The sequence below is a fragment of the Prunus avium genome, chromosome 1, assembly GCF_965620075.1.
Source record: "Prunus avium chromosome 1, drPruAviu1.hap1.1, whole genome shotgun sequence".
Taxonomy (NCBI): domain Eukaryota; kingdom Viridiplantae; phylum Streptophyta; class Magnoliopsida; order Rosales; family Rosaceae; genus Prunus; species Prunus avium.
Genome location: NC_142284.1, coordinates 5,931,148 through 5,954,999, shown reverse-complemented (window position 1 = coordinate 5,954,999; position 23,852 = coordinate 5,931,148). Strand labels below are relative to the sequence as shown.

The 23,852-nt window shown below is 38.1% G+C and overlaps 4 protein-coding genes across 11 annotated transcripts; 2 read left to right on the top strand and 2 right to left on the bottom strand.

Annotated features, from left to right (window-relative positions):
- Positions 1-668: 668 nt before the first annotated feature.
- LOC110758373 (putative splicing factor 3A subunit 1) lies at positions 669-6,069 on the bottom strand. 6 transcript variants are annotated; one of them, XR_015836028.1, is made up of 6 exons: positions 5,925-6,069; positions 3,164-5,390; positions 2,691-3,035; positions 2,311-2,556; positions 2,042-2,125; positions 669-1,944 (listed from the first exon to the last, which is right to left on the bottom strand). XR_015836028.1 is itself a non-coding variant. In XM_088253617.1 (3 exons), the coding sequence occupies exons 2-3, from the start codon at positions 5,306-5,308 to the stop codon at positions 2,766-2,768; spliced, it is 2,415 nt and encodes an 804-aa protein (XP_088109743.1). In that variant the 5' UTR covers positions 5,309-5,390; positions 5,925-6,069; the 3' UTR covers positions 2,427-2,765. The 6 variants fall into 6 exon arrangements, 1 of the variants encoding a protein (XP_088109743.1); XR_015836027.1 differs by having other exon boundaries at positions 2,427-2,556; XR_015836031.1 differs by having other exon boundaries at positions 2,739-3,035.
- Positions 6,070-7,574: 1,505 nt separating this feature from the next.
- On the top strand, positions 7,575-9,513 carry LOC110758372 (E3 ubiquitin-protein ligase, putative (DUF177)). Its single transcript, XM_021960219.2, has 7 exons — positions 7,575-7,808; positions 7,998-8,171; positions 8,632-8,721; positions 8,812-8,901; positions 8,977-9,057; positions 9,164-9,209; positions 9,295-9,513. The coding sequence occupies exons 1-7, from the start codon at positions 7,671-7,673 to the stop codon at positions 9,366-9,368; spliced, it is 693 nt and encodes a 230-aa protein (XP_021815911.1). The 5' UTR covers positions 7,575-7,670; the 3' UTR covers positions 9,369-9,513.
- A 492-nt stretch (positions 9,514-10,005) lies between these two features.
- On the top strand, positions 10,006-14,387 carry LOC110758371 (oligomeric golgi complex subunit). Its single transcript, XM_021960218.2, has 9 exons — positions 10,006-10,650; positions 10,737-10,844; positions 10,946-11,013; positions 11,303-11,426; positions 11,503-11,649; positions 11,743-12,006; positions 12,109-12,393; positions 12,862-13,008; positions 13,730-14,387. The coding sequence occupies exons 1-9, from the start codon at positions 10,231-10,233 to the stop codon at positions 14,237-14,239; spliced, it is 2,073 nt and encodes a 690-aa protein (XP_021815910.1). The 5' UTR covers positions 10,006-10,230; the 3' UTR covers positions 14,240-14,387.
- Positions 14,388-17,701: 3,314 nt separating this feature from the next.
- Positions 17,702-23,423, bottom strand: LOC110758474 (Pentatricopeptide repeat (PPR) superfamily protein). Of its 3 annotated transcripts, none has more exons than XM_021960344.2 (5): positions 19,915-23,423; positions 18,928-19,050; positions 18,757-18,850; positions 18,486-18,666; positions 17,702-18,296 (listed from the first exon to the last, which is right to left on the bottom strand). In XM_021960344.2, exon 1 carries the CDS (start codon positions 23,301-23,303, stop codon positions 20,001-20,003), a length of 3,303 nt encoding a protein of 1,100 aa, XP_021816036.1. In that variant the 5' UTR covers positions 23,304-23,423; the 3' UTR covers positions 17,702-18,296; positions 18,486-18,666; positions 18,757-18,850; positions 18,928-19,050; positions 19,915-20,000. The 3 variants fall into 3 exon arrangements, with proteins under 3 accessions (XP_021816036.1, XP_021816038.1, XP_021816037.1); XM_021960346.2 differs by having other exon boundaries at positions 17,702-17,966; XM_021960345.2 differs by having other exon boundaries at positions 18,757-18,844.
- Between the last annotated feature and the right edge of the window lie 429 nt (positions 23,424-23,852).

Here is a 23,852-nt window from a genome sequence, read left to right as displayed (position 1 = left end):
ATTTACTTTTGGTGGGTTTTAAATATGGGATATAATTATTGAAGAATAAAAGAAGATGAAACAAAACTGTCTTTCTTGCTCCCATATTGGCCATTAGATGAAGGTAGATTCTAGTTGTCATTCACTTTAGACTCATTTGTAATTAAGAAAAAGAAAATAAAAACCATGTTTAGACTCAGGTTCGAACCCATGACATCCCCATGACATCTTGGACGTGTGTGTGTGAGAAACTCCTCCTCTTATAGTTTAGATTATCGTTTGTATTCAAAATAAAGGTTCTATGAACTACCAAGGAAAAACCATGTATGTTATAACTCATGTTATTATTATCATTTTTGTTTATTTACAATTTTTAAAAAAAATCTCCTCAGCATTTTTCTATGCCAAAAATTCAAGGATTTTTAAAGGGTACTGATTTTCCCACTCCCTTTTTATCCACTTACACTCCATTTTTCTAAACAAAAAGGAGTGTAAGTAGATAAAAGGGGAGTGAGAGCCTTTTTAAAAAGCCGCCTTTCATTGAATCAAATTTCTTCAAGTTCACTTATTAGAATACCATTGTCTTTTTCCATTTCAAAAATTGCCTCTTAAGAGATGGGCATCAAAATTCCTAGTAAGTGCATTCATCAAGAAAATCAAAATTGGGAAATAAGCTTTAAGAGTGTAAGTTGTAATTTAAAGCATGCTTTCCTATATTTCGCAAGTCTTACATTGCAATTCAGTTTCTTATTTTTCTGATAATTGTTGACGCTACCGCCACTCACATTGTTGCCCAAAAACACCTAACTGGTACCCATACTCATTCACCACTCACATCTTGCATCCAAATTCCACACTACAATCGAAATTACAACTAACTACGAGAGATGGTGCTCAAAGTGACATGAAAAGGTTGCTTGGACGCTTTGGTTAACTTAGAACCGACTACTGCGAGCGATGATGCTTCGAACATTTCTATCAACAGACATTGATACTGAAATATTCGTCGATATTTCCAAAGATATCAATATTTACGTGCATCACAGGACTATTCTAATTAAAATCGGGTCATGTACGACGGACTAGACTCATTCAATTGGACAACAGTACAATATATATTAGAATAAACAAGCCCCATCCTCAGGGGTGGAGTGGAACTCTATGATACAGGACTCGAGTCCTCACCAGACATGCCCCCACCAAGGTCCTGAACATATACCATTCATTCTTGTAAGTTGTAACTAGGTCAAGCATTGTGGTTTTGGTTTGATCAGACAACTCATCTTTGAAACATCTAATGAAGGCATGAAACCAAAACCAGAAGGAAATCGAGCAGAATCCTTGGATTTGGAATACGACCACGACCCACATTGTTGGCTACACAACTTAATTGGCAATTGGCAGCATAAGTGATGCTCTCAACAAGTACAACCAATTGATATTGGGAAATGAGGCAGACCTTATACAGGCAACTCAACGCCTTTTGAAACAGCTGACAGTGGCTTTTACTACATGCATATTCCTAGTGTGCACAAGTATTGGAGACAATTCTTTATATCCGCACACCAGGACGCATCACCGAGAAGGGCAGTGAGTCTTCAACCCCAGATCGACATACTGAGTCGACTCATAATTACGCATGGACCATGTTCACACCCCATAGTCAAGGCCAGTGTTGAGCAAATATTTTACACTAGTACATCGGCCAACCAAATTCTCTACAGTATTGTGCTGCCAGCACCAAAGTACCAAAACTGAACAGTTTATGAAGACTCTTTTCAACAGATTAGGGCATTCTGCATTTCTATACTAGCTGTAAACTTTTAATACCAAATCCAATCGCAAGCATAACCTTAGGGAAGCTATGTAACTCCTACCTGCTCTAATAATCCTAGAGAAAACACAGATATAAAAACTTGCTTGTTCCTTTAACATGGTAATCAAACCCTGTGGTTCCAGTTCATGCTGCAAAAAGAAATGGCATGCATAAGGATTGCCATCAGAGTTGGAAACAGGACAAGGAATTCTACATGAAAATGGTAAAGATAAAAAAGCATCTTACCTGGCTTAGATGCTTAAAGAAGACACATCTAACTGGTTGCACAGACCATTTATGAGTCCCAACAAGTAGCTATAAGCCTCTATCCTGTAGTTAACAACCATCATCAGAAAACACTAACTCTACCAGCCACTGCTTGCTATTGGCTGGTTCAAGAAACACATGAGTGCAAATAAGACAAGCTTCTGTGGCACCCTTTGCTAAAGGCGCAGTATAGCTTCACCCTATAAAATTAAATACTAGAAGGAAAACAAAAAACCCAAAATACCAACATTCACCAATAGAAAAATCTTTCAGCAACAAAAATTGGAAGTGAGCACTGAAAATAACTTGACACCAAGCATGCTTCTAGGGATATGAAAACCATAATACGACCATGGGCACATACTTTCCAGAGAAAAAACTGCATTGCAAAAAGGAGCAGTTATTAGACATATAAGCATGACTTCCGCTGGCTAAGCAAAAGGAACTGATCTACTTCCCATTGTCCTTAAGAGACACTCGCCGAGGCACCCAATCTGTAGTAGATATGACACTTACCATCAGTTTAAAGGCAACAATTATATGTTCAAGAAAAATCATCCTATTAATACACAACCAACATATAATCTCCCATATAACATCAAAGAAAGTAGAAGAGCAAAAGTCCCACATGATATATTGAATATTCTCATGGTAACACGAAAATTCCAGCAAGAACCTTAATCAGCCTGGTCAAATAATCTGCTCATCTCTTTCTTCCACCACGCTCTCTTAATGAAAGACTAAGTGCTTCTCCTGCTCCAACATTATAATATGCAAGCGACATATTGTCCTTGAGAAAACCAGGTTTTCCACTCAATTTCTGTTTGTTTGCAGGAAGCTGGATCTCCCCAGAAATTTTTTCTTTCAGACTCCCAACAGTTTCAGATAAGGACTGCACCGTAATCTCCAAAAGTTGTCCCTTCAGATTACCTTCATCAACATTGGGGACAGATACTGTGATGCGAACAGGTCCCTGCAACCAAAAAGAAAATAAATAAAAACGAATAATTTCTGCCAGGCTACCAACAATAATTATACAATAAGATTTCAATTACTAAAGAATTTACAGTGGAAAGACAAGGATATGCAGGGAATCCATACCGGATGCTGTGCCAGAAACTGATCTTCTGAAATAAGCATAGAATCATCAAGCTTCTGCCGCTTTGGCTCAGGTTCTTCTGGAAGCGGTGGAGGAGCTTCCTCAGGTGGTGGTGGCGGGGGCATCCCCTGAGGCAAAGGTGGTGGTGGCATCATTTGCATTGTAGGTGGAGGAACAGGAAGAGGCATATAAGGTCGGGGAACTTGCATGGGTGTAAACTGCGAACCAGGTGGAGGTGGTACAGATGGATTCATAGACATTGATGGTGGCATCGGAGGTGGCCGATTCACCAAAAGGGATTGCTGTCCCGAACTCATGGGCATTGGAGGTCCAGGAGGTCGAACTGATTGATATTGGACAACTGATGGCCTCAGTGGAGGTACAGGGAGGCCACCGCTAGATGGAGCAGAATACTGGGCTGTATTTGGAGGAACACGAGGTAGATTCAAGGCAAGACCTGGTGGTGGGGGTAGAGGGCGAACAGACGGCACACCAGGTCTTGGAGGAGGAGCTGCAGGACCAGGAAGGTTCCTTGCATCATTGTTAAGAACATCATTCTGATCCTCTCCGTTGATATTCTGTGACATGGCTTGATTTGCTGTGCGGCCAATGCTTCCAGTGTGACCATCCCATATGACCTGCTTTGGTTGCTCATCTTTCTTTTTTTCAATCTCAGCCTTGACAGCGTTAGAAACTTCTTCCTCTGTGGTACCAAAAATATCAGGACGGGTTCGTGCAAGGCCCACAATGTTTCTTGAGATTTCGTCATCCTGAGCGAGAGTAGTCTCCCGAATCTTGGCAAACATCCTTTCTTTTTGCTCTTTGTATTTTGGATCAATGAGAGAAATCCTCATGTGTTCAGACATCTCATTGATAGGGATAAGCTCTCCAGTGATTGGTGAAATGACATACTTTGTTGGGTCTCTTTCAGCAGGGATCCTGTCTTCAGGTCTCTTCCAGTTCTTCACAATTCTCATTGGTGGTTCTGGATCATCTGTCACCTTATTCTCATTCTTCTTTTCATCACCATTCTCTTCAATTCTGGCTGTCCTCAAGCCCTCTTCAACAAGCTGCATCTCTTCTACATCCATTTCCATTTCCACCTCCTTACCAGGCTCAACAATATCTTCTTCCATATCTGTGACCTTGCTTCTCCTTATAACCTCCTCAAGGGTCATTGGAGGAGGTAAATCCTCATCCTCATCATCTGCAAAGTCTATTGATTCAACCACAACAAAATCATGCCAATCAATCATAGCCATTTGCATCCTTTCCAGCTCAATCTCATCTTCTTCCTTCTGCCTTGCCTGCTCTTGTGAACGCTCCCACTCCAGCCGGTGCACACACCGTTCAAGCACAGTTGTCATGTCTGCAATACTTTTCTTAAGCTTCTCTGTCAACCCCGTTGGAGGCATCAACACCTTTGAGTAAGCATCAGCCAGAGAAGTGAAAAGTGTAAACATACTATGGTTAGGTTTTAAAAAATGGAACTGGGGGTTATTCGTTTCCCTGTTTGTCAATCCTAACAAAAATGATTTCCCATTTCGAGCTACAAACTGGGCTGTGAGCTTTATAATATCCAACTCTTCCCCAGTAATCCCTTCAGGAAGCCGAACAGTATACTGCTCAGCTTCTGGTTTTTCTGGTGGTTCAGGAACTTTGCGCACCGATTTAAACTGAGCAGAGGGATCCAGCTTTGGTGCTCCTGTTTCACCATCTGTAGCTGGAGCTGGTGGGGCTGACTCAGGTGTTGCAGAATCTTCAGGCTGCGAAGAAGGTTGCTGTCCAGAAGACTGATTCTGGGCACGGAATTCAGACAATCGATGCTGATAATATGCATGGTAGGGATCTGAGGAAATCAAAAAGCTGAACTTTGCATTTCCGGTATTATTAGCTATGATCCTTTTCTCAAACTCCGGTCCGTTCTTTGCCACGAATTGGGAAGTTTTGTCAACAATATTTCTGATGTCTTGAGGAGGATAAATGATACCAATAGCCCTAGTATGTGTTGCAACGGAGTTGGCTTTGGTCTGCTCCTCATTCAATTGTTTCTCATCGTTAATAGGTTCAGTCACTTGGGATTCTGGAAGAGGCCCAAGGTCTCCATCAGAAGGAGGAGCCGGTAAGGGCAAAATGGAACCTATCATTTTCCTTTTAGAAAAACAGACACTTACGTAACAATTCGCAAACTATAGGGAATTAAAAAACAGCTTTTTGCTCATCCACAACCTGCACATATACAAATACATAAGACAACTTATAAAAGTATTGAGCTACTGTTAAGTAGAGAAAAATCAATTCAGGCCGACCAGCAACAATTTCAAAGATGAATGTGATAAAGACGAGAACACTAACAGTCCTACTGAAAGCAAGTCAGTCAAATTGATCAACACGACTCCAAAAAACCAGCTTTCCAGCATTCTAAGGACATAATTTCACCACAAGCTCTACCTCTACATGGAAATATATACAAATCTTCGATTTTCTAGAAAAAAAACAGACGGAAAAGTCAATACTTTTTTTCTGAATCTAAAAATTATAGTACCAATTGAAAGAGAACCTCAAACCCAGATAGAATCCAAACACCAGAAACGAAAATTAAATAATAACTGCATCTTTCAAAACAAAACAAACATTAGTACAAAAGCCTAGTTCAAGAGATATTCGCATGATAACTAAAGGTGAGAATCGAGATCCTCGTAGTTTTAAGAGTAACGAAATATTAGGGTTTAACGCAGAGAGAGAGAGATAGAGAGAGAGTACCTTAGGGCTGTAATTAGATGATTGCACTTCTTCTAGGGTTTCAAAGTCCCCCCCACTGCTGAGAGAGAAAAGGAGAGAGATTGTGTGATGTATTTATTTAACTAACATACATTACATACACCGTCACGACCCCAATTTTCTGAAAAAAAATACCTCCTCTGAATTCCTAATTTGCCCTTCTTTTGTAGAGCGAAATTTAAGGGGGGGTTTTTTGTTGCTAAAAGAGTATGTAATTTTTTATTTATTTTAAATTTCTCTCTTCTTTTTTTAAAATGAAATTTTTATTTATTATTATAGTTTCCCCTTCATTCAGAAAAAATAATAATAATAAACGCCAACATGGAGTAAAAAAGGCTTTTGACTTGTAGTTTAGACTATTGCTTGTATTATAAAAAAATTAAACAATTTTCATCCATAAGATTTAATTTACTAATCTCCAACAATAAAATGAGACTAATATGTGAGTGATAAATTTGGTTCCACAATGTTTGTGTATTAACTAGAGTAGGAGTATGATTTGCAAATAAGTCTAAATGATTTTAACTAACTTTAAGGTCATCTCCAGTCATGAGGGCTAAATGTAGCACTAGGCTACAATTTAGCTCTCCAAAATATTAATTTAAAAAAAAATAATGTAAGTCTAAATTTTTCTATCTCGAGTCATGTATAGCTATGCGTGAACTAATCATGTGATCACGCCCACGCATGATTCTTCCTCTTATTAGGCAACACATGCGTTGGGCCCACAAAAAAAATTTGGCCTAGGCTACAGTTTGGCTATATGTGGCTTGATAGAAGGACCAAAGGAATAAATGTTGCCCTCAAAATTTAGCCCATGACTGGGGATGAGTTTTACACATTTTGGGGCTTACATTTGACTTATAGTCCATAGCTGAAGATAACCTAATACATCTAGGAGTTGTAGCTTAAGTGGATATGAGTATTTACTAATGAACTCGAGGTTAGTGTTCAATTCCTTATCCCTAAGAGCACCTCCAGCGCTGCTGGTTTGCCCGAGCAGGAGGGGGCCTAGGCCCAGCTTTTGGCTCCAGCGCACAAAGGCAAGACCAGGCAGTTGATGGGGGCCACAAGCCTTGTCTTGCCTTGTCTTGCCTTATCTTTGCCTTGCCTTCCCCTTTGGGGTGGAAGTGCTCTAATATGACTTATATAAATTAAAAAACTAATTTAACAAGAATAATTGTATATTTCAGTTTAAAATTTTTGCTTATAGTTTTTTAACGAAACAACAAAAGAAGGATTCGCACATATCCAAGTGAGTCTGGTTGTAAATATGGTGGATACTTCAAATCAAGTTAGTCATTAGAGTTTCTTTCACCTTTTTTTTTTTAAAGGAAAAAAAAGAGTTAGTGATGAGGTTAAATTGTTTGTTTAGACTACTAAAATTCATAAATGTCAAGATTTAAATAAGAAGAAAATAAAAAACAAATTGATTTCAAATGACTCATTGCATATAGTCATTTTAATTGTATTACATCTACCTAGTTATGTGAATAAAATTTCCCTCGAGTTTACAACTTGTTCTATGCCGATAAAAAAAAAAAAAGAAGTTAGTAACAAACAGGGCAAAATTGTAATTCTGCGTTTTTACGTGTTCCAAATTCCCTTTATACACCCCCTATCATCATCTTAAAAGTCCAAGCGCCAAGTGCCAGTGATGATAAGGTTCTAAAGGAAAACATGTCCAGCATTTCTTCCTTCGGTATTTGTTGAGAGAGCAAACGAGAGATGGCAGAAGTTGGTCATTTGGTATCAGCAAGACTTATTAAGCTTCCCACTGTAAAGCCAGCAAACCCCAAACCCTCTAAATTGGTGTCTCATTCATTCAAAATCAGAGCTGCTTCAAAAAGAAACTCTTTCTCTCTGGTAATATGACCAACAAATATATGTAATTCTGAAACTCCATTCTTTTCCTTCTTCTTGGTATTTTTCTGTGATTTCTTTCATGATTTTCTTGCCTACAATATTATCTACAACTTCATCTCCTTTTGTGTACATGTCTTGGCCACGTAATGCACATGATATTTTTCTACTTGGGCCCACAAATTAATGCAGAACAACAAAAAGAACAGCAGGAGTCTGATCAAAATATCAACAGCAGATGGGAGATGGCATGGGAATTGGTGCTGTGATTACCTTCTCTCCCTCCATGACCTGCGTTTGGAAGATTTGATTGAAGATGAAAATGAAAAGGATGCACAAGTTTCAGTTAATCTCTGCGTCCAGAAGGTCACTCCTATTTTATATGACCTATTAGTTGATTACTTCTAGTTACAACTTCCTCAGATCACATTATTTCATCATTATAGAAGTTTGAGTATTTGTTTTTTTTAATGAAATAAGTTTTAAGTTAATGTCATCAAGAATCTTCAGATTTGTATCGCTAAATAGTTAATTTATAACGTATCGTACCATGTTCTAAGTCGTTTGATGCGGTTGATTAATAGGGTAACGATTTAGAGCATGTAAGTACATTAGGGATTTTTTTCCCTCTCTTTTTGGCTGTCATGTATACGGATCGTTATATAAGCGAAACCAAACTCTAAAACAAACTGAATTTCCTAAACGCAGTTGAGTTTCTTTGTGCAGATTATGGTAGTAAGGAAGATAAAAGTGGTATTAATTAGCAGAGATTAATGTTAGGTGTATACACTCAACAACCCTAATTTTCCCTCGTGATAATTACCAGCATGCTAGCTTTGGCTTCTCTGTTGATGGAAAGATCATGACATCATTCACCAGAAAATGTAGCAACTGCTCTTCTCCATACTGCAGAAAGGTACTTTGTCTTTGCAGAAGTTTGAAACTTTGATGCTTTATCCAATCATAAATTCAATCCAGCTGATTTTATACATGGGCATTGTAACAGATCAACACACAATTTAATGTATGGGTTCTGTCATCAAGCAGAGACGAGCACACAATTCAACTGCCTGAGATCGGTGGTGACGATCCATCATTAAGTCTCTAAACTCTCTCCCTCTTGCTCTCTGTCACTCCCCAAGATAGTGCCTTAACACAGCTGCTTCAACAGGTAATCTATGTGAAGCCTGGAAATGAAGCTGAACTCGATTCGCTGATACAGGACACGATACGGCTTGCCACCTCCATAAAAGTAAGAACTACTAATGCAATACTTTTGAATGTAAAACCAACATGATGCAATACTTTTTCCTGCACTAAATGATCGACGAATGAATGCGGAAAATTTCACTTTGCAGGATACTTGTTCAGAGCTGTGTGAGAAATCTTACCCAACTGTAGAGTGTAAGTTTTCTGTGACAACTTCAGAACTAGAAGATTAGAAATTAATTTAAGCAAGGCCAATTCCTAATACAATTCCGATTTGCAGACATTGGTGGACAAAGCACTGCTTCTATTGATAAGAGGTGGTCTAGACTCTTGGAGCTAAGGGATTTGCAATAATATGCACAAAGTTGGAAACTAAGCCTTCATAAAATGGGAGGAATTGTTCTATCTACATCTATGGTGTGTTTATATCAGTGTAAATAGTATTTTGTAAAGACAATAAAGAGTTTTATGTCAATGAAATACATTGTTGCTAGTTTCAGTAATGCCTTTTCATTTTTCTGCAATTAAAGGAAAAGAGTGTAAAGGTTATGCTCTCATTTGAAGTAGAGAAGCCGAGTTCAAAATGAAGAATACAATGTGAAGTATGTTTCATACTTCCTCATTTGAAGGCTGCCAAAGGACGATTTGAGTCTTGATTTGTCAAGATTAACTTTGTTTGGGTCAACGTAAGAGCTTATGAGAGCATCTATTGTTGTTAATGGTCATTTTCTCTTGGAATGTGTATAATGAGCAATGGGGAGAATGGAGAGTAGGGGTGACAATTTTAAACACGGCATCGTTACATGATTCAATGATGACATAAAACAATCGTATTTGTGTTGAGTAAAATCGTATGAAATGTCATCTTACGATAAACATCGTAAAAATCCTATCATTTTCTTTGAGAAAATTTAATTCAATTTGAGGATTAATAATCATGTTGTATAATTGTGGATCGAATTAGTGTAATACATAACATGACACTAGAAACCAAAATGCCATCATAAATTGAGTATTGAGAGGAATTATTTGAATTTCCCTAATTAATTATTATTTTTCTTCAATTTTTTATTATTTATTTTATCAATTGGGTAAAATTCAGCTTTGATCAAATCTGTGATAAATTAGAGGCCTTTCCCAACTTCCAGCTCCCAATCTCTAGCCAATCTCCCGCCATCTCATTACCTACGACAGACAAGAACTGAGAAAATCAGAAATGGGGACGACGACGCTGGCGCCGGGACTGTCCCGGAAGCTGAAGAAGGTACTGGAATGTCGCACAGACACTCCCGATGTGCTCGCCTCACTCAACACCCTCTCTTCTTTCTATTCCGAAAATACCCCTCAATCGCGGCGCAATCTCCGATCCACCATCGAGAAGCGAGGCCTCTCCATCAACCTCGAGTTCCTGGAGGCCTCCCAGGCGGCCCAAGAGGCCTTGGATCGCGTGGAGGACGAGGTCGGTGCCCTGGCCAGTAGCTGCGACAAGATCGCCGTGGCTCTCAGCAGCTGCACTGCTACCACCGGTGACATTATCGCCACCACCGAAAGGCTGAAGCAGGAGCTCAACGTGACCACCCAGAGGCAGCAGATCGTGTCTTGCTTCCTCCGGGATTACCAGCTCTCGAATCAAGAGGTACCCATCAAGCGATATTTGTGGATAATTGATCTGTGTTGAGATTTACATCAATTTTATTTGTTTGTTTATGTGAGTTTTTGTAGATAAGTGCATTGAGGGATGAAGAACTGAATGAGAACTTCTTCAAGGCGCTTTCTCATGTTCAAGAAATTCATGCCAACTGTAAATTGCTCTTGAGAACACATCACCAGGTACTCTCTACTCTCTCTCTCTCTCATCTGAATTTTTTCTGAATCAAGGAAACTTAAAAGGTGATAGTATACTAACAACCCAATTTACCATTCACTTGCAGCGTGCAGGTCTCGAGCTCATGGATATTATGGCTGTCTACCAAGAAGGAGCCTACGAGCGCCTCTGCAGGTTTTTCTCTTCTACCATCTTCCTCAATTTGCATATGTATAAGGAAATTTTTTCTTGTCAAACAGCTTGACAAGTCATTGTTGGCAAAGTGTCAACATTTACCATTTATTAGGTGAATTCTTGTTTATATGTGTGACCCAGATTTACAGACTGACAATATAATATGCTTTGATCTGGCAAGAGATCATTACCACTATGTATAGTGGTTGTTTCAATTTTTTGGCACTAGTATTCTACTAGGATAAATAAATTATGATATATTGGGTCTTTAATTGACCCCGTCTTCTAGGTGGGTTCAGGCAGAATGTAGAAGACTTGGCGACTCTGATAATCCTGAAGTTAGTGATCTTTTGAAAACAGCAGTTCGTTGCCTCAAGGAAAGGCCTGTCCTTTTCAAGTATTGTGCAGAAGAGGTGATTCTCTATGCTAACCATTTCACCTGTTTCACTTTCTACTACCTTGTTTATTGATTTTCTGACAAATTTCTAGGTAGCAAATATGAGGCATAATGCATTGTTTAGGCGGTTCATCAGTGCTCTTACACGTGGAGGACCTGGTGGAATGCCTCGACCCATTGAAGTTCATGCTCATGATCCCTTACGATACGTTGGGGACATGCTAGGTTGGTTACATCAGGTGTGAAAACAAAGGCCTATTGGTTGCATTCCACTTCCATTTGTGAAGTATAATTCATCATCTGGCAATCGTAATTTCTTGCTCCCTTTGCAGGCCTTGGCATCTGAACGGGAACTTGTCTTTCTATTACTGGATCCAGATGCGGCGGTAGATACTGGTCCAGCCACAAACCAATTCTCCATGAGCCCTGAAAGTGATTCTCGAAAGACAGAATCTGATTTGACATTTGTTATGGATAGAATTTTCGAAGGAGTTTGCCGGCCATTTAAAGTAAGAGTTGAACAAGTTTTGCAGTCTCAATCGAGTCTCATAATTTCATACAAACTAAGTAATACCCTGGAGTTCTACAGCCACACTGTAAGTGATGCCTTTCCTTATTCATCAATGGAACAAATTGTCCCACATGTTATTTGCTTTTCTTTTTTCTTTCCCCTGATCTATGGCTGTGTTTACTTGCAGATATCAGATTTTCTTGGGAGAGAAACAGCTTTATCTGATACATTGTGGACACTGAAGGATGCTGCTCAGAAAACGTTCTTTGACATTCTGAAAACCCGAGGGGAAAAGCTTTTGAGGTATCCTCCCCTTGTTGCTGTTGATCTTGCCCCTCCACCAGCAGTAAGGGAAGGAGTCTCTCTGCTGCTTGAAATAGTGGAGACGCATAACAGCATGATGCTTCCTACTTTAGGAAAAAATCCTGCGTTTGGTCCAGTTATATCTGCTTTACTCGATCCAATTATTAAGGTGTGTTGTGCTGGGCATTTGGTTATGTAAATGGCATGCTTTGTAAGCTTGCTTCTAGTTTCATGATGGTCAAAACAACATTGAAATTAGTTTTTAAGCATGATTGAAGTTTCAACACTACGTCATATTCCCATTAATTAAGGACAAACTACAAAGAACTTCACTTTGAGTGCTGTTGCTCCTATTGTTGTGAGTCCATATAATCCCACAACCAGATGCTCTCTATATTAGTAGCAATTTAAGTTAAACTTGTTGCAGAGTCAGACTGTGAAGTCATATCTGGAAACATCATACTGAGGACATTATTTCATTGTACCTCTTCCAGAATTCATGTTAGAGATTTAATGGGACTTAAAACTGTGTTGATGCATTCCATATAAAAAATAACATTTAACTTCAGTTTGAGAACAGAGATAGTCTTCAGTTTATTTAAATGTTGAATAGATTCCATTACTTCAACCATTGCAGATATGTGAGCAAGCAGCTGAGGCACATAAGTCCAAGGGGGCTGGCCACTCTTCAAGAAGAAGTAGGTTGAGTTCTGACTTAGGTCAATTTAGTAAATCACCAGTTGACGCACTATTGTCCAACAGCAGTTCTGCCCCGTCATCTCAGGTTTTCTTTTCTCATTTATTTCCAAGCGTCTGATTTCAAAGTATCTTCACTCAATCAGAGGATATCGGGTCTATCTGTTGCATTTTGTTGTAATTCTCGTGGCTTGCTGTTTCATTTTGTTGTAATTCTCATCAACTCTAGCGCATAGAATTATTCCTGGTGCCAAATTATGACAAATGTCAAATGTCAAGCTAGTTTCAAAGATTTTGTGACCCACTTTAATATTCTGGCCAGTTCCCTTATTCTGTAGTTGTGTAACTGAGTTTAAGGCTTATTAAAACTAAAATGTTTGAGCTTATCATCCTGCCTTACTATTCTTAAAAAACTTATCAAAAGAGGAAAAAGAAAACTAGAGTTTGTAAGTCTGATTCTACAGGTATTATTATGACTTTCCACAGGATTTGGTATGCAGAAAAACAAGTTCTCAGTACTAGAACCCTATGTCTGGAAATATAAGCGTATCAAAAACCAGCTATGACAAGGGAAATTGGTGTGATTTTTGAAAATAAATTTAATGGTAGTCTTTACGTTTTCCCTTTCACTAGTAGTATGGGGAAGAAGTGGACTCTAGAAGTACTGCTAATTGAGTTTAGGAACTAAACTGTATCAATTTTTTTTTAAGGCCCCTGTATTTAATGATTAATAACTTTGATCTTGTAATTCTCATGCATAGTCTTCTTCATTGCTTTCGTACTAATGCCTTTTTAATGGATTGGTGCAGTCTAGTGGAACATCCTCTAAGATTTTCCTCATCAATTGCTTGTGTGCCATCCAACAACCATTGTCTGGGCATGAGGTTGCAGCGGAATACGTGAAGAACCTCGGGATGATGATAGATAGACACATGCAAGCACTTGTAGAAAATGAAGTTGATGCCATCCTTAGAAGATGCGGCTTGTCACAGAAAATTCCTTACTTCCGCAACTCTCTCAACAAGGAGACTGGCAATACCCCATTGGTAGAGATAGAGGACACTTCTCCAGCCTCTCTCTCTGAGTGTTTGAAGACTTTCTTTGGGCTTGTTTTGGGAAGTGAGAGTTCCCTGCCTGAATTTGAGCAGATGCAGGTTCCAAAGTTGCGTTCTGAAGCGTGTATCCAAGTGGCTAGATCGTTGGCCGAAGCATATGATCTTACATACCAGGCGATTATGGATCCCAAGAATGGCTACTCAGATCCTAAGTCACTGGCAAGGCATCCTCCAGACCAGATAAGGACCATTTTAGGAATATAAAGCACTAATTTCTTCTTCTTCTTCTTCCCTCTTGCCTCCCATGTGTCTTAATCTTATAGATTTGCTTATTCTTTTTTGAACAGATTGTCAAACTCTTATTTCCAACAAATTAGTTTATTAATTGACTATTTGATTTTCTAAATGTTAATATTCGTTAGCAAAAAGAAGGAACAGGTAAACGAGTTGTTCATTTGTGGTTTTCTTTGGTGAACGATGGATAACGCGCGGTACTCATTCATTACATTATGTGTGATATACTAGTGGAATACTTTATATATATATAATTTTAGTTCAAAATCTAAAATACTACCAAATAATATCAAGCATAACACAAAGAAAACATCTTATCATAAAAAATTTATGTCAAACACATCACATAGCAAATGTCCAGAAAATTACTAAAAACCTAAGATACAAAAGAAAGAACGTATATATGTTAAAAGATTTTTCAGAAAGAAAAAATAACTAAAAGTATATTTTACAAAGATAACGGTTCAGTATCATATTTCATGAATGAACACTACCCGACTCGTTAATGATCATGTTAATATTGTGTCAACCCGTTATGACCCGGTCCAATAAGACTCAAATTGAACACTAACTGTTTTTTTCTTCAAATTTTTAGTTATTTTGAGGTGTAAAATTACCAATTTGCCCTTAAAGTGCTATACATGCTTACAAGTTTAGGAGGTATTTTAGCGGTTTAGCCTATTACATGATATATAACATGATTCCCATTATTACACAACTCAAACATGGGAGCAATAATGGAAACTATTTTTTATTATAATAATTAGTATTTCAACATGGATGAGAGGCATTCATTCCCATCTTGAATGAGTTTAGGCATAATAGGCGTAAATTTTAAATCTGATGTAACAACTTCCATAAATTGCACGTCTACCCATTTTTTCATAACTATGAATTAGAAGTTCTCTTCTTGTAGTGTGAAGACACTTTTTACAATCTGCGTCAGAAAGGTCTTGAGTGCATTCCAGCATATTCAAGATCTTAGTCTTGTTAATCACTTTTCGAGCTCCATGAGCATATGACGGTCCAAGAACAATATTAGCAATTAATGCATTGAATAACTCATCAACTTTATTTTGAATCAATGGTGGATTATCAAAAAAATTGCGATTCGTATCATAAATCCCGTTATCTGTGTCAATTTTACCAAAGAAGTTTGAATCTGAATATTTTAAGAGGCAGTATGCCATCCAAATTACAGTTCCTTTATTGACCGAACAACGCTTGTAAAGTTCAAGGGTTGCACTATGAAGACAAGTTCTGCATGGTGCATAATCGTCGCGAGTCAAACAAGTCTTCCAACATTTTGCTAGCCCATATACAGAAATATTTTCTTCTGCTGTGGATTTAGATGTGTGATTGACGACTCCATTTTTTTTTTTAATCAAAGGAAAAATCTTCATTACTTTCAATAACAGTCAATATCACATACAAAAGGACACCCAAAAAAATGGAAAAAGGAGGTGCACCTAGGGTGGCCTCATTAAAACCTTGCCATGAAAACCCTCAATGGAGGAAAATATGGTCAAGGAAAAAGAGTACCATGCACCTCCCGCAAAAGACTAAATTTCTTCTCTATTCGCCACAAGCGTAGGCCATAACCAATTTGGAGCCAACCCAGCCCAAAACAATCGCCATTGTTGTAAGCCAAATTGAGCCAAAAGGTGCGCTACTGTATTCCCATTGCGAGGCTGATAAAACACTTCTCATACTTGTAAATACACCAATAGATTCCTCACATCCTCAACTAGATTGCCTAGATTACTCCAACATTCGCCAGAACCGGTAACAAGTGTCATATCCTCTTGAGAATTAGAAGCCATATGAAAATTTCGGTAACCTCTCCATAAAAGACATCAACAACCCTTCCTGTATCGCCGCGAGTTCAGTTCCTAGAATATCAAGTCTAGCCGGTCCATCACAAGCAAAACCGCAAAGAAACTCACCATCTTGATTGCGAAACAAACCCCCGAATCCACGCACAGTGCTACCAGTCACCACCGCCACACCAGTCACAACTCCACTTTTATATCCTGAATATGAAATTTTTTTAGATAAAACTTCTGTCAATAACGTATTTAGATTATTTTCATAATTGGGCAGAAATTCTACCTGATTGAAACAATTATGACCATATACAAGAGTTGTATAATATTCAAAGGTCACTTGATAAAAAAGAGAAAGTTAAAAGATTCAAAAGGATTGCAGCTTTGAGTAAAACATCTTCATTATATTGAATTAGGATTTGATTTAAAATTTTCTTTTGAACAAATGTATACTTATATGGCAATTCCCAATCTTATCATCACAAATAGACAAGTGTTTTCCCTAATTATATTTTTCTTTCCTTTTGTTTAGAGGTGGGCCAGCAATTGTCTAACTCATTCAACTCGCCAAAGCAAATTAATTTGAATGGTTTGGTTTTTTTCGGTTTTTAAATTATAAAAAAAATAAAAATAAATCTTCGACCAAACTTAACTTAGCTACAATTCTAATTTTGGTTATCTAATTTTAAACCAAACGATATTAATCTCAATATTTTTTACACTGGGTATTTTCTTATTCATTATCACAAGTTAATACAAAAACCTTCATACAGTGAATCAGTTGGTAAATCTCATGGGCACAAAATTGGAAATTTGTGGTCAATAAGACTGAGAAATTACTTGACTGGAAGAGTTCATGGAGCATACTCTTATCATGGAGCATGCCTCTGATATTACTTGTTAATCAGTTGCCGAAATTTGACGGGGTGTATTTGAGTTGTCTGTGGTTACTTTACTCTATCTGGATCAATGGAAGGTTGGGCAAGTGTTTGCGTTGGGGCAAAATGATGGAATAGCGTTGGTACTCTTTTTGATATGCCTCAAAAATTGGCCAACTTTGCTGGGTTATGCTTCACATGCAGCTCACTATAGCAGTACTCAAGAGTGTTCACACAAAGCTTCAAGTCTGAGGTGTGAACGATTCAATTCAATGCCGTTTGGAACAGCAAGTCAATTTTTGCTCAGTTCCACTGACAGGTTGTCGACTTTAAGAGCGTAGAACCTGTTCAGGGTTTAGGATTTATATCTAGGGTTTTGACTAAAAAAGTGTAGCAACTGTTAAGGATTTTTAGCTCTTGATTTTGGGATCATTCCAGCGGCAATGGATAAAACCTGCATGCAAAATCACTGTCGTTCAAACGGCAGCAGACAAAGTTCTGGTGGTTGATCTTATGAGTGTAGAAATGACTTTTATACAACTTATTTAAGGCTTGGAGTTTAGGGTTTAGCTCTTGCGGCATGTTTTGGAGAAAAATAGGACGCCATTCGAATGAAACAGATGTCAACAGTACGAAACTCATACAAGCAGACTTCATATGTGCGTGTGTTCCAAAACAAGCAGAAAAGCACAACACAGAAGCAGGCAGGGGCCATACCTTGCACAAACTAAACCCACCAAACTGGCCTCAATAAATAAAGAGCATTATGGAAACACTTGAACATGACAGAAACACTGATACAGAAACTCTAATGAAAACGAATTGCAAAGTACAACAGCTGAAACCACATAACCCCCAACATCATAACCAAGAAGTACAAGGTATATTCCATTGTCTGCAGATGCGCGTACTCAGAGAAGAAACTGAATATTCCATCCAGCAGCTCTACAGTTTGCATCCTTTGCCAAAGGATGCTGAAATTACTCCCCAGTTCTACATTTACAGCAAGGAATTCGCTGATATTTTTTCGAATGAAATGTGGTAGATTAATCAAGCCCAAACCATCCAGATCAAGTTGGCAGCAAAGTAATTTGAAGTAATGAAACAAATCATCATGTGCATCCAAGGAACCTGACTGACAATTGGCATGATTCTAGAACTACCCTTTTAATAAGGCTGCTTGACAGCATAAAGATATACCATTGAGAGATGCAAGATTGACAATAGGTTTCACTAGACATCAGTTGTTAAGTAACACAGGATTTCAAAGTTTGGAGAATACTAAATCCAACTAGTGTCACCCGGTTGCACTAAGTTCGTCGTCTGAGATTAAAGGGAGAGAGAAAAATTGTTAGCTCAATCTATATCTACCAAAGCCCTTCTTACAGACAATATGATTCAAACACTCATTCTTCAGCAATGTAAAATTACGAGGACTCTAGCACCGAGAGAAGAAAAAGGGTGTTATCATATGCAATAATCTATTTAGACTCTGCAATTAAGCTTGCTCACCCGAGAGATGTGTTTGATTTTGCGAGCTTTTGTCAAAGCAAGTGATGCCAAGTAGATCTTTAAACAATGTGGACTTCATGGTCTTTCACACTTTTTGCTTAGACACATGGTGCAGTACTTGTTTCGTTCAAGATGTCATCCACACACCTCCTTCTTTTTCTTCTTTTGGGAATGCATTTTACTTGCAAAAGCCCCGAAATTATTCACAGTGGAAAAGATAGAAAGTGAAAGTTGAACATAAATCCACATGCATCATGAGCTGGTAAATTACCTGAGGAACAAACATCCATCCAAATTTTCCAATATATCCTTCAACAGCAGCGATATCATGGTTGAAAGCCACATTGTGCAGCAGGCTTCTGTAGCTAAGCAATAAACTCCAATTGAGAGGACAAAAGACGTAAATAAACAAATAAAGAATTGAAACAATATAGAGGGTTACCTTTTCATCTTCATTACGCCAGAAAAATGAAAAAATTTAAATGGCGGAAAACCACCATTAACATTGCTTCCAATTTTCATGCTTCAACTTCCACCAGCTGAACTCTTTGTGTTTGACAGTATTCTGTTGCAAGCCAAAATTTATACTTATGGCATAATTGTCCAGAGAGGTTAAAAAAAAAAAATCATGAAAAACTATTGCCTGCCAACAAACTGATAATCATTTTTTTTGGGTTGGGTACAAAGGAGGAGGGGTAGGTTCGAACTGTAGTATTGTCCTAAATTTCATTGTTTTCTATTTTCGGCAACTAATTGAGAACTTTCTGGTTTTTGTGCATTTTTCTTCTGACTAAAACTTTGCAGCTGAAGCCAGAATGTGTGAATTTGCACAGCTTAAAGGAAGGCATAGTTACCAGGAAACACTACATAGACACCTGAAACATATTTATGGGTGCTAACTTACCAGATGGCTGATCACAATAGTCAAATTTAATTATCTTTTCCTTTAGACCTTTAAGGTTATTCTGCGAATTGATAATATGAAATTTAAGATGGCTTCAAATCACAAGAACCTTTAAATGGTACATGAACAATCATGCGAGAGAGAGAGAGAGCAAATCATAACAGTTTCAAACCAAAGATTAAATCAAGAACCATGTTGTTAAGTTTTTATAACTTTCTATCAATATGTTCAAAAATTTGGTGCGAGACTGATAAAAAAAACCTAAGCAAGCAAGTTAAAAAGAAAGCTTCAGTTACCTCATAAAAAAAGCGGTAGACTAATATAATTTCATTCATATTATGGATTGGGTATATTCACAGAAGGATTGCTGCAAAACAATACATATAATGCCTTTCCAAAACTTGCAAATTGAATGGCATAACACAAAGAGATAAATAAACATAGCACACATACATACCACCCAAGTGATAAACAATTATCTAAATTGAAAGGATAGGAAAACTTTCAAAGAACCAAAAAATATACCTGCATCTGCATGCATGATGCCTGGTCCCTCATTGACAGGGAAGGAAGCACCTACATCACTTAGGTGGCCAGCGTTCTGAGTTCTACTAATTTGCCCTGCCAAAATTGGAAACTACTTCCTTTGCTAATTGACTAGCTTCTTGTATTTCCCCTCTTGAACAGAGTGTAGCAATTTGCTTATAGCAATAGTCAAAGTCATCAAATTTAGACCTTCTCCCTTTATCATCGTAATTTTCTGCCACATTCTTTACATCCCTCATACCAGAAAATTGGATATCCAAATCTGCATCGGTAGAGGTTACAGACGTTGAAGCAACTGTACCATATGCCTCCCTGTCATAAGGCTTGTGTAGTTTATGAGATTGATTGCAGGCATTAGGTGAACTCCGAACAGGAAAAAATATGGACCCAATTTCGTTGAGGAGAGTAAGTGATTCTTGGACACTGCCTTGCTCACATAATGAAACGAGCAAACCTTCCAATGAATCTGTTTCAACCTCCACATCAACTCTATTTATTAGCTCCACAACAGATTGTGACTGAAGCATTTCCCTCAAGATGGTTCTGGCTTCTTCCATCCTTCCCTTGGCACATAAACCTCTTATCAAATATAAGAAACCCAAAAAATCAGGTGATGTACCTTTACTCTTGAGCTCAATAAAGAATTCAAGAGCACCTTCCATATCACCCTTTAGACAAAACCCATTGATTATAATACTAACAGTGAATTCATCAGGCCTGAGGGTTTTTAAGTCAAATTCATAAAGAAGCTTCAAGGCATCCTCCATATGTCCAGTTTTGCAATAACCATCAATAATTGAGTTATATATATGTGTATTTGGTTTCAAGCCTTTGAGGACCATCCTCTCAAATAACTGCTTGGCATCCAGAAGAAAGCCCTCTCTACTTAAAGCATCAATCAATGTAGCATATGTGATTTCCGAGGGAACCAAATTAATTTTCTCCAACGAATCAAATAGCCGAAACGCTTCTACAAGGTGGCCTTGGCGGCACAATCCATTTAAAACTGAATTATAGCAGATGATATTAAGGGTAACCCCTTTATTTTTAGCAAAACAACATAGATCTAAGGCCTCACTGATATATCCTACTTTACAAAGGCCATCAACAATAAGCGAATAGTCACACACATCCAGAATGGGTAGGCCATCTTCAGCCACCATGACAAGTTTATATGCATCCAAAACTCTACCATTCTTTATAAGTGTCTTGAAAAGAGAAACAGGCAAAGTGGCCATTGCAGGCTTGTCCTTCATTTTGTTTAGAAACCGGAGAGCATCATCGACACCCTTCAGACATATGTAGTAAGCTAGAATCTTACTTACCTTAGGTTCAACTAGGCCATATTCTTTCACAAAGATGTTCAAAAAAGACTGAGTTAGCCACTCTTTCCCATCACAAATTAGACCTTTTAAAATTGAATAGTAAGTTTTGCTTGTGGCAACTGACCCTTTCCTCCTCATCACCAAAAACACTTCACATGCAGACTCAGGAAAACCTCTCTTGCACAAGAAACTGATAGCATCATTGCTTATAACATCATACACTTCTGTCCTCAAATTCTCTGTTCTTTGAACCAGACATAAAACTCCAGTTGCACTTTTTTCTTCAAGAATTGCCTTCAACAGAATTTTGTAGATACCTAAATCCAAACCTAAATCTTTCCCATTGAGTTCAATAAATACCTCGGTGGCCATATCTACCATTCCCTGCTTACAGAGCCAACTGATAATACAATTATAACATGCAACTGAGGAAACTGGTGTCCTTCTGAACTCGTCAAATATCTCCAGTGCCTCATCCATTCTACCTACTTTACAGTACCCATCAATCATTGTACAATATGTAATGGAATCAGCAACCAAGTCCTTTTCTGGCATTCCCTTGTACAGCATATAAGCATCCTCAAATGCCCCCACCATGAACAGTGATTTAATAACTATGTTACACATAACAACATCCATGCAGACTCCAGCTTCCTCCAATCTCCTCTTTGTTTCCATAATCCCTGTGATATTTTCTTCCTCAATATAGCCATGTAGCAATGCACTATATGTAATTGTATCTCCAAGTATTCCCTTTGAGATCTTATCAGCCTCCGATGTCCTCCCGAATTTGCATAATCCATTAATTACAGTATTGTATGTGACAATGCTCGGATTTATCCCCCTCTTTTCCATGTTATGTAGGAGATGAAAAGCACCATCAAGATCCCCGCTCATGCAAGACCCGTTAATTAAAGTTGCATACATAAATTCATCAACTTCAATTCCCAAATCTTCAACCATCTTGAAAATAGCAAATGCCTCCTCCAATTTTCCTTTCTTGCAAAATCCCAACATGATGGCAGTATATGTAATCAAATTGGGTTCTAATCCACCTTTCCTCATCTTTATCAGAAAACCAAGTGCCTTTTCGACATCTCCTAGCTTGGAAAACCCATCTATCATTATAGTATAGCTAATTGTATCTGATCTTATGCCCTTATCCACCATCTGTCTATTCTTCTGAAATACCTCCTTTAGAGCACCTTCGGAAATATAACCACAAATCCAACTACTATAGAAAACAACATCAAACGCCAATTCTTCCTTCTCTATCCTACAAACCAAATCACAAACTTCATTTACTCTTCCCAATTTACAAAGAGCACCCACAAGTGCTGTATAAGTCACAATATTAGGCTGTAAAGCTCCCGAATTTACAGCATTCTCGAAAAATTTAACAGCAATTTCTGGCTTCCCAATCTTACAAAACCCAGAAATTACTGAACTACAAACAAAATTATCAAAGGGGTACTTAACTTTATCATCAGTCATCAACTCCAGAACCTCAATTGCCTTGCTCATATCTCCTTGATAGCTAAATCTATGAATTAATGAGAAAAAAGTGAAAGATGAAGGAAAAATACCATAGTTGATCAAGCAATCCCGTAATACCAATAAAGCCTTCTCCGGGTCTTTCCGGTTTATACATAGGCCTTGAATTAGAGAGTCCCAAATGCGATTACTCTGAAATTTTGAAGTTTCGGTCATCTGGGTCCTCATGAAATGCTCCGCTTCTTCATATTTGTACAATTTTAGGAGAGCCCATGTGAGAATTGAGCGAGTCTGGGAGTTGCCTTTGACTTGGTTGGAGTCCATTTGAGAGAAGAAATGGATGACTGTGTTGAACCTGCGGGTTTGAGAAAGGAAGAGAAGGAATTGGACGATGGATTTGAGTGTGGGAGTGAAGCCGCATTTGAGTAAAGTTTGAATAGGTGGGAGTTCTGGAAGACTGTTACGATAAGAAGAAGAAGCCGACGAAGAAGAAGAAGAGAAGCATCGGCTGAGTTTAGTGTGGAAGAGAGTAGAGAACAACATTATCATAGTTCAGTGGATTTTTTTTGAATTTGGGGAACGTTGTGGCTGCTGCTTCTGCTACTCCCCTCAAGTGTTTAGTGGGAGTGTCTTTAAAAACGCAGACCAAATGTGCAGGAGTTGGTACAATTCATCAGGTGAATATGCCAGTGCAGGCATTTGGTGGTACGTCAGTATTTGGGCCAAAATGGCACTTTTTTTTTTCTTTTTTTTTGTCTGAATCACGAAGTGGTCCTGGATAGGCCCCAACTATGGATGGCACCTTTAAGCCTTAACCACAATGGCACTTCGTTTTTCATTACACCCAATTCATGCTCTCGTGAAAGACTTCCACTATACAGAAATAGCATTATTTTGCTATTCTCGATCAATAATTCTATAACATGCATGATAATACTTTTATATAATATAATATTATTGGTCGGAGATAACAAAATAGTGTTATTCCCGTATTATAACTACGTTTTTCTCCCTCGACACCCATCAAAATTTTCCTTTAGTAAAATTATATTTACACATATTTGTAAAATTACTACACTAAGTTGAATGATTTTATTT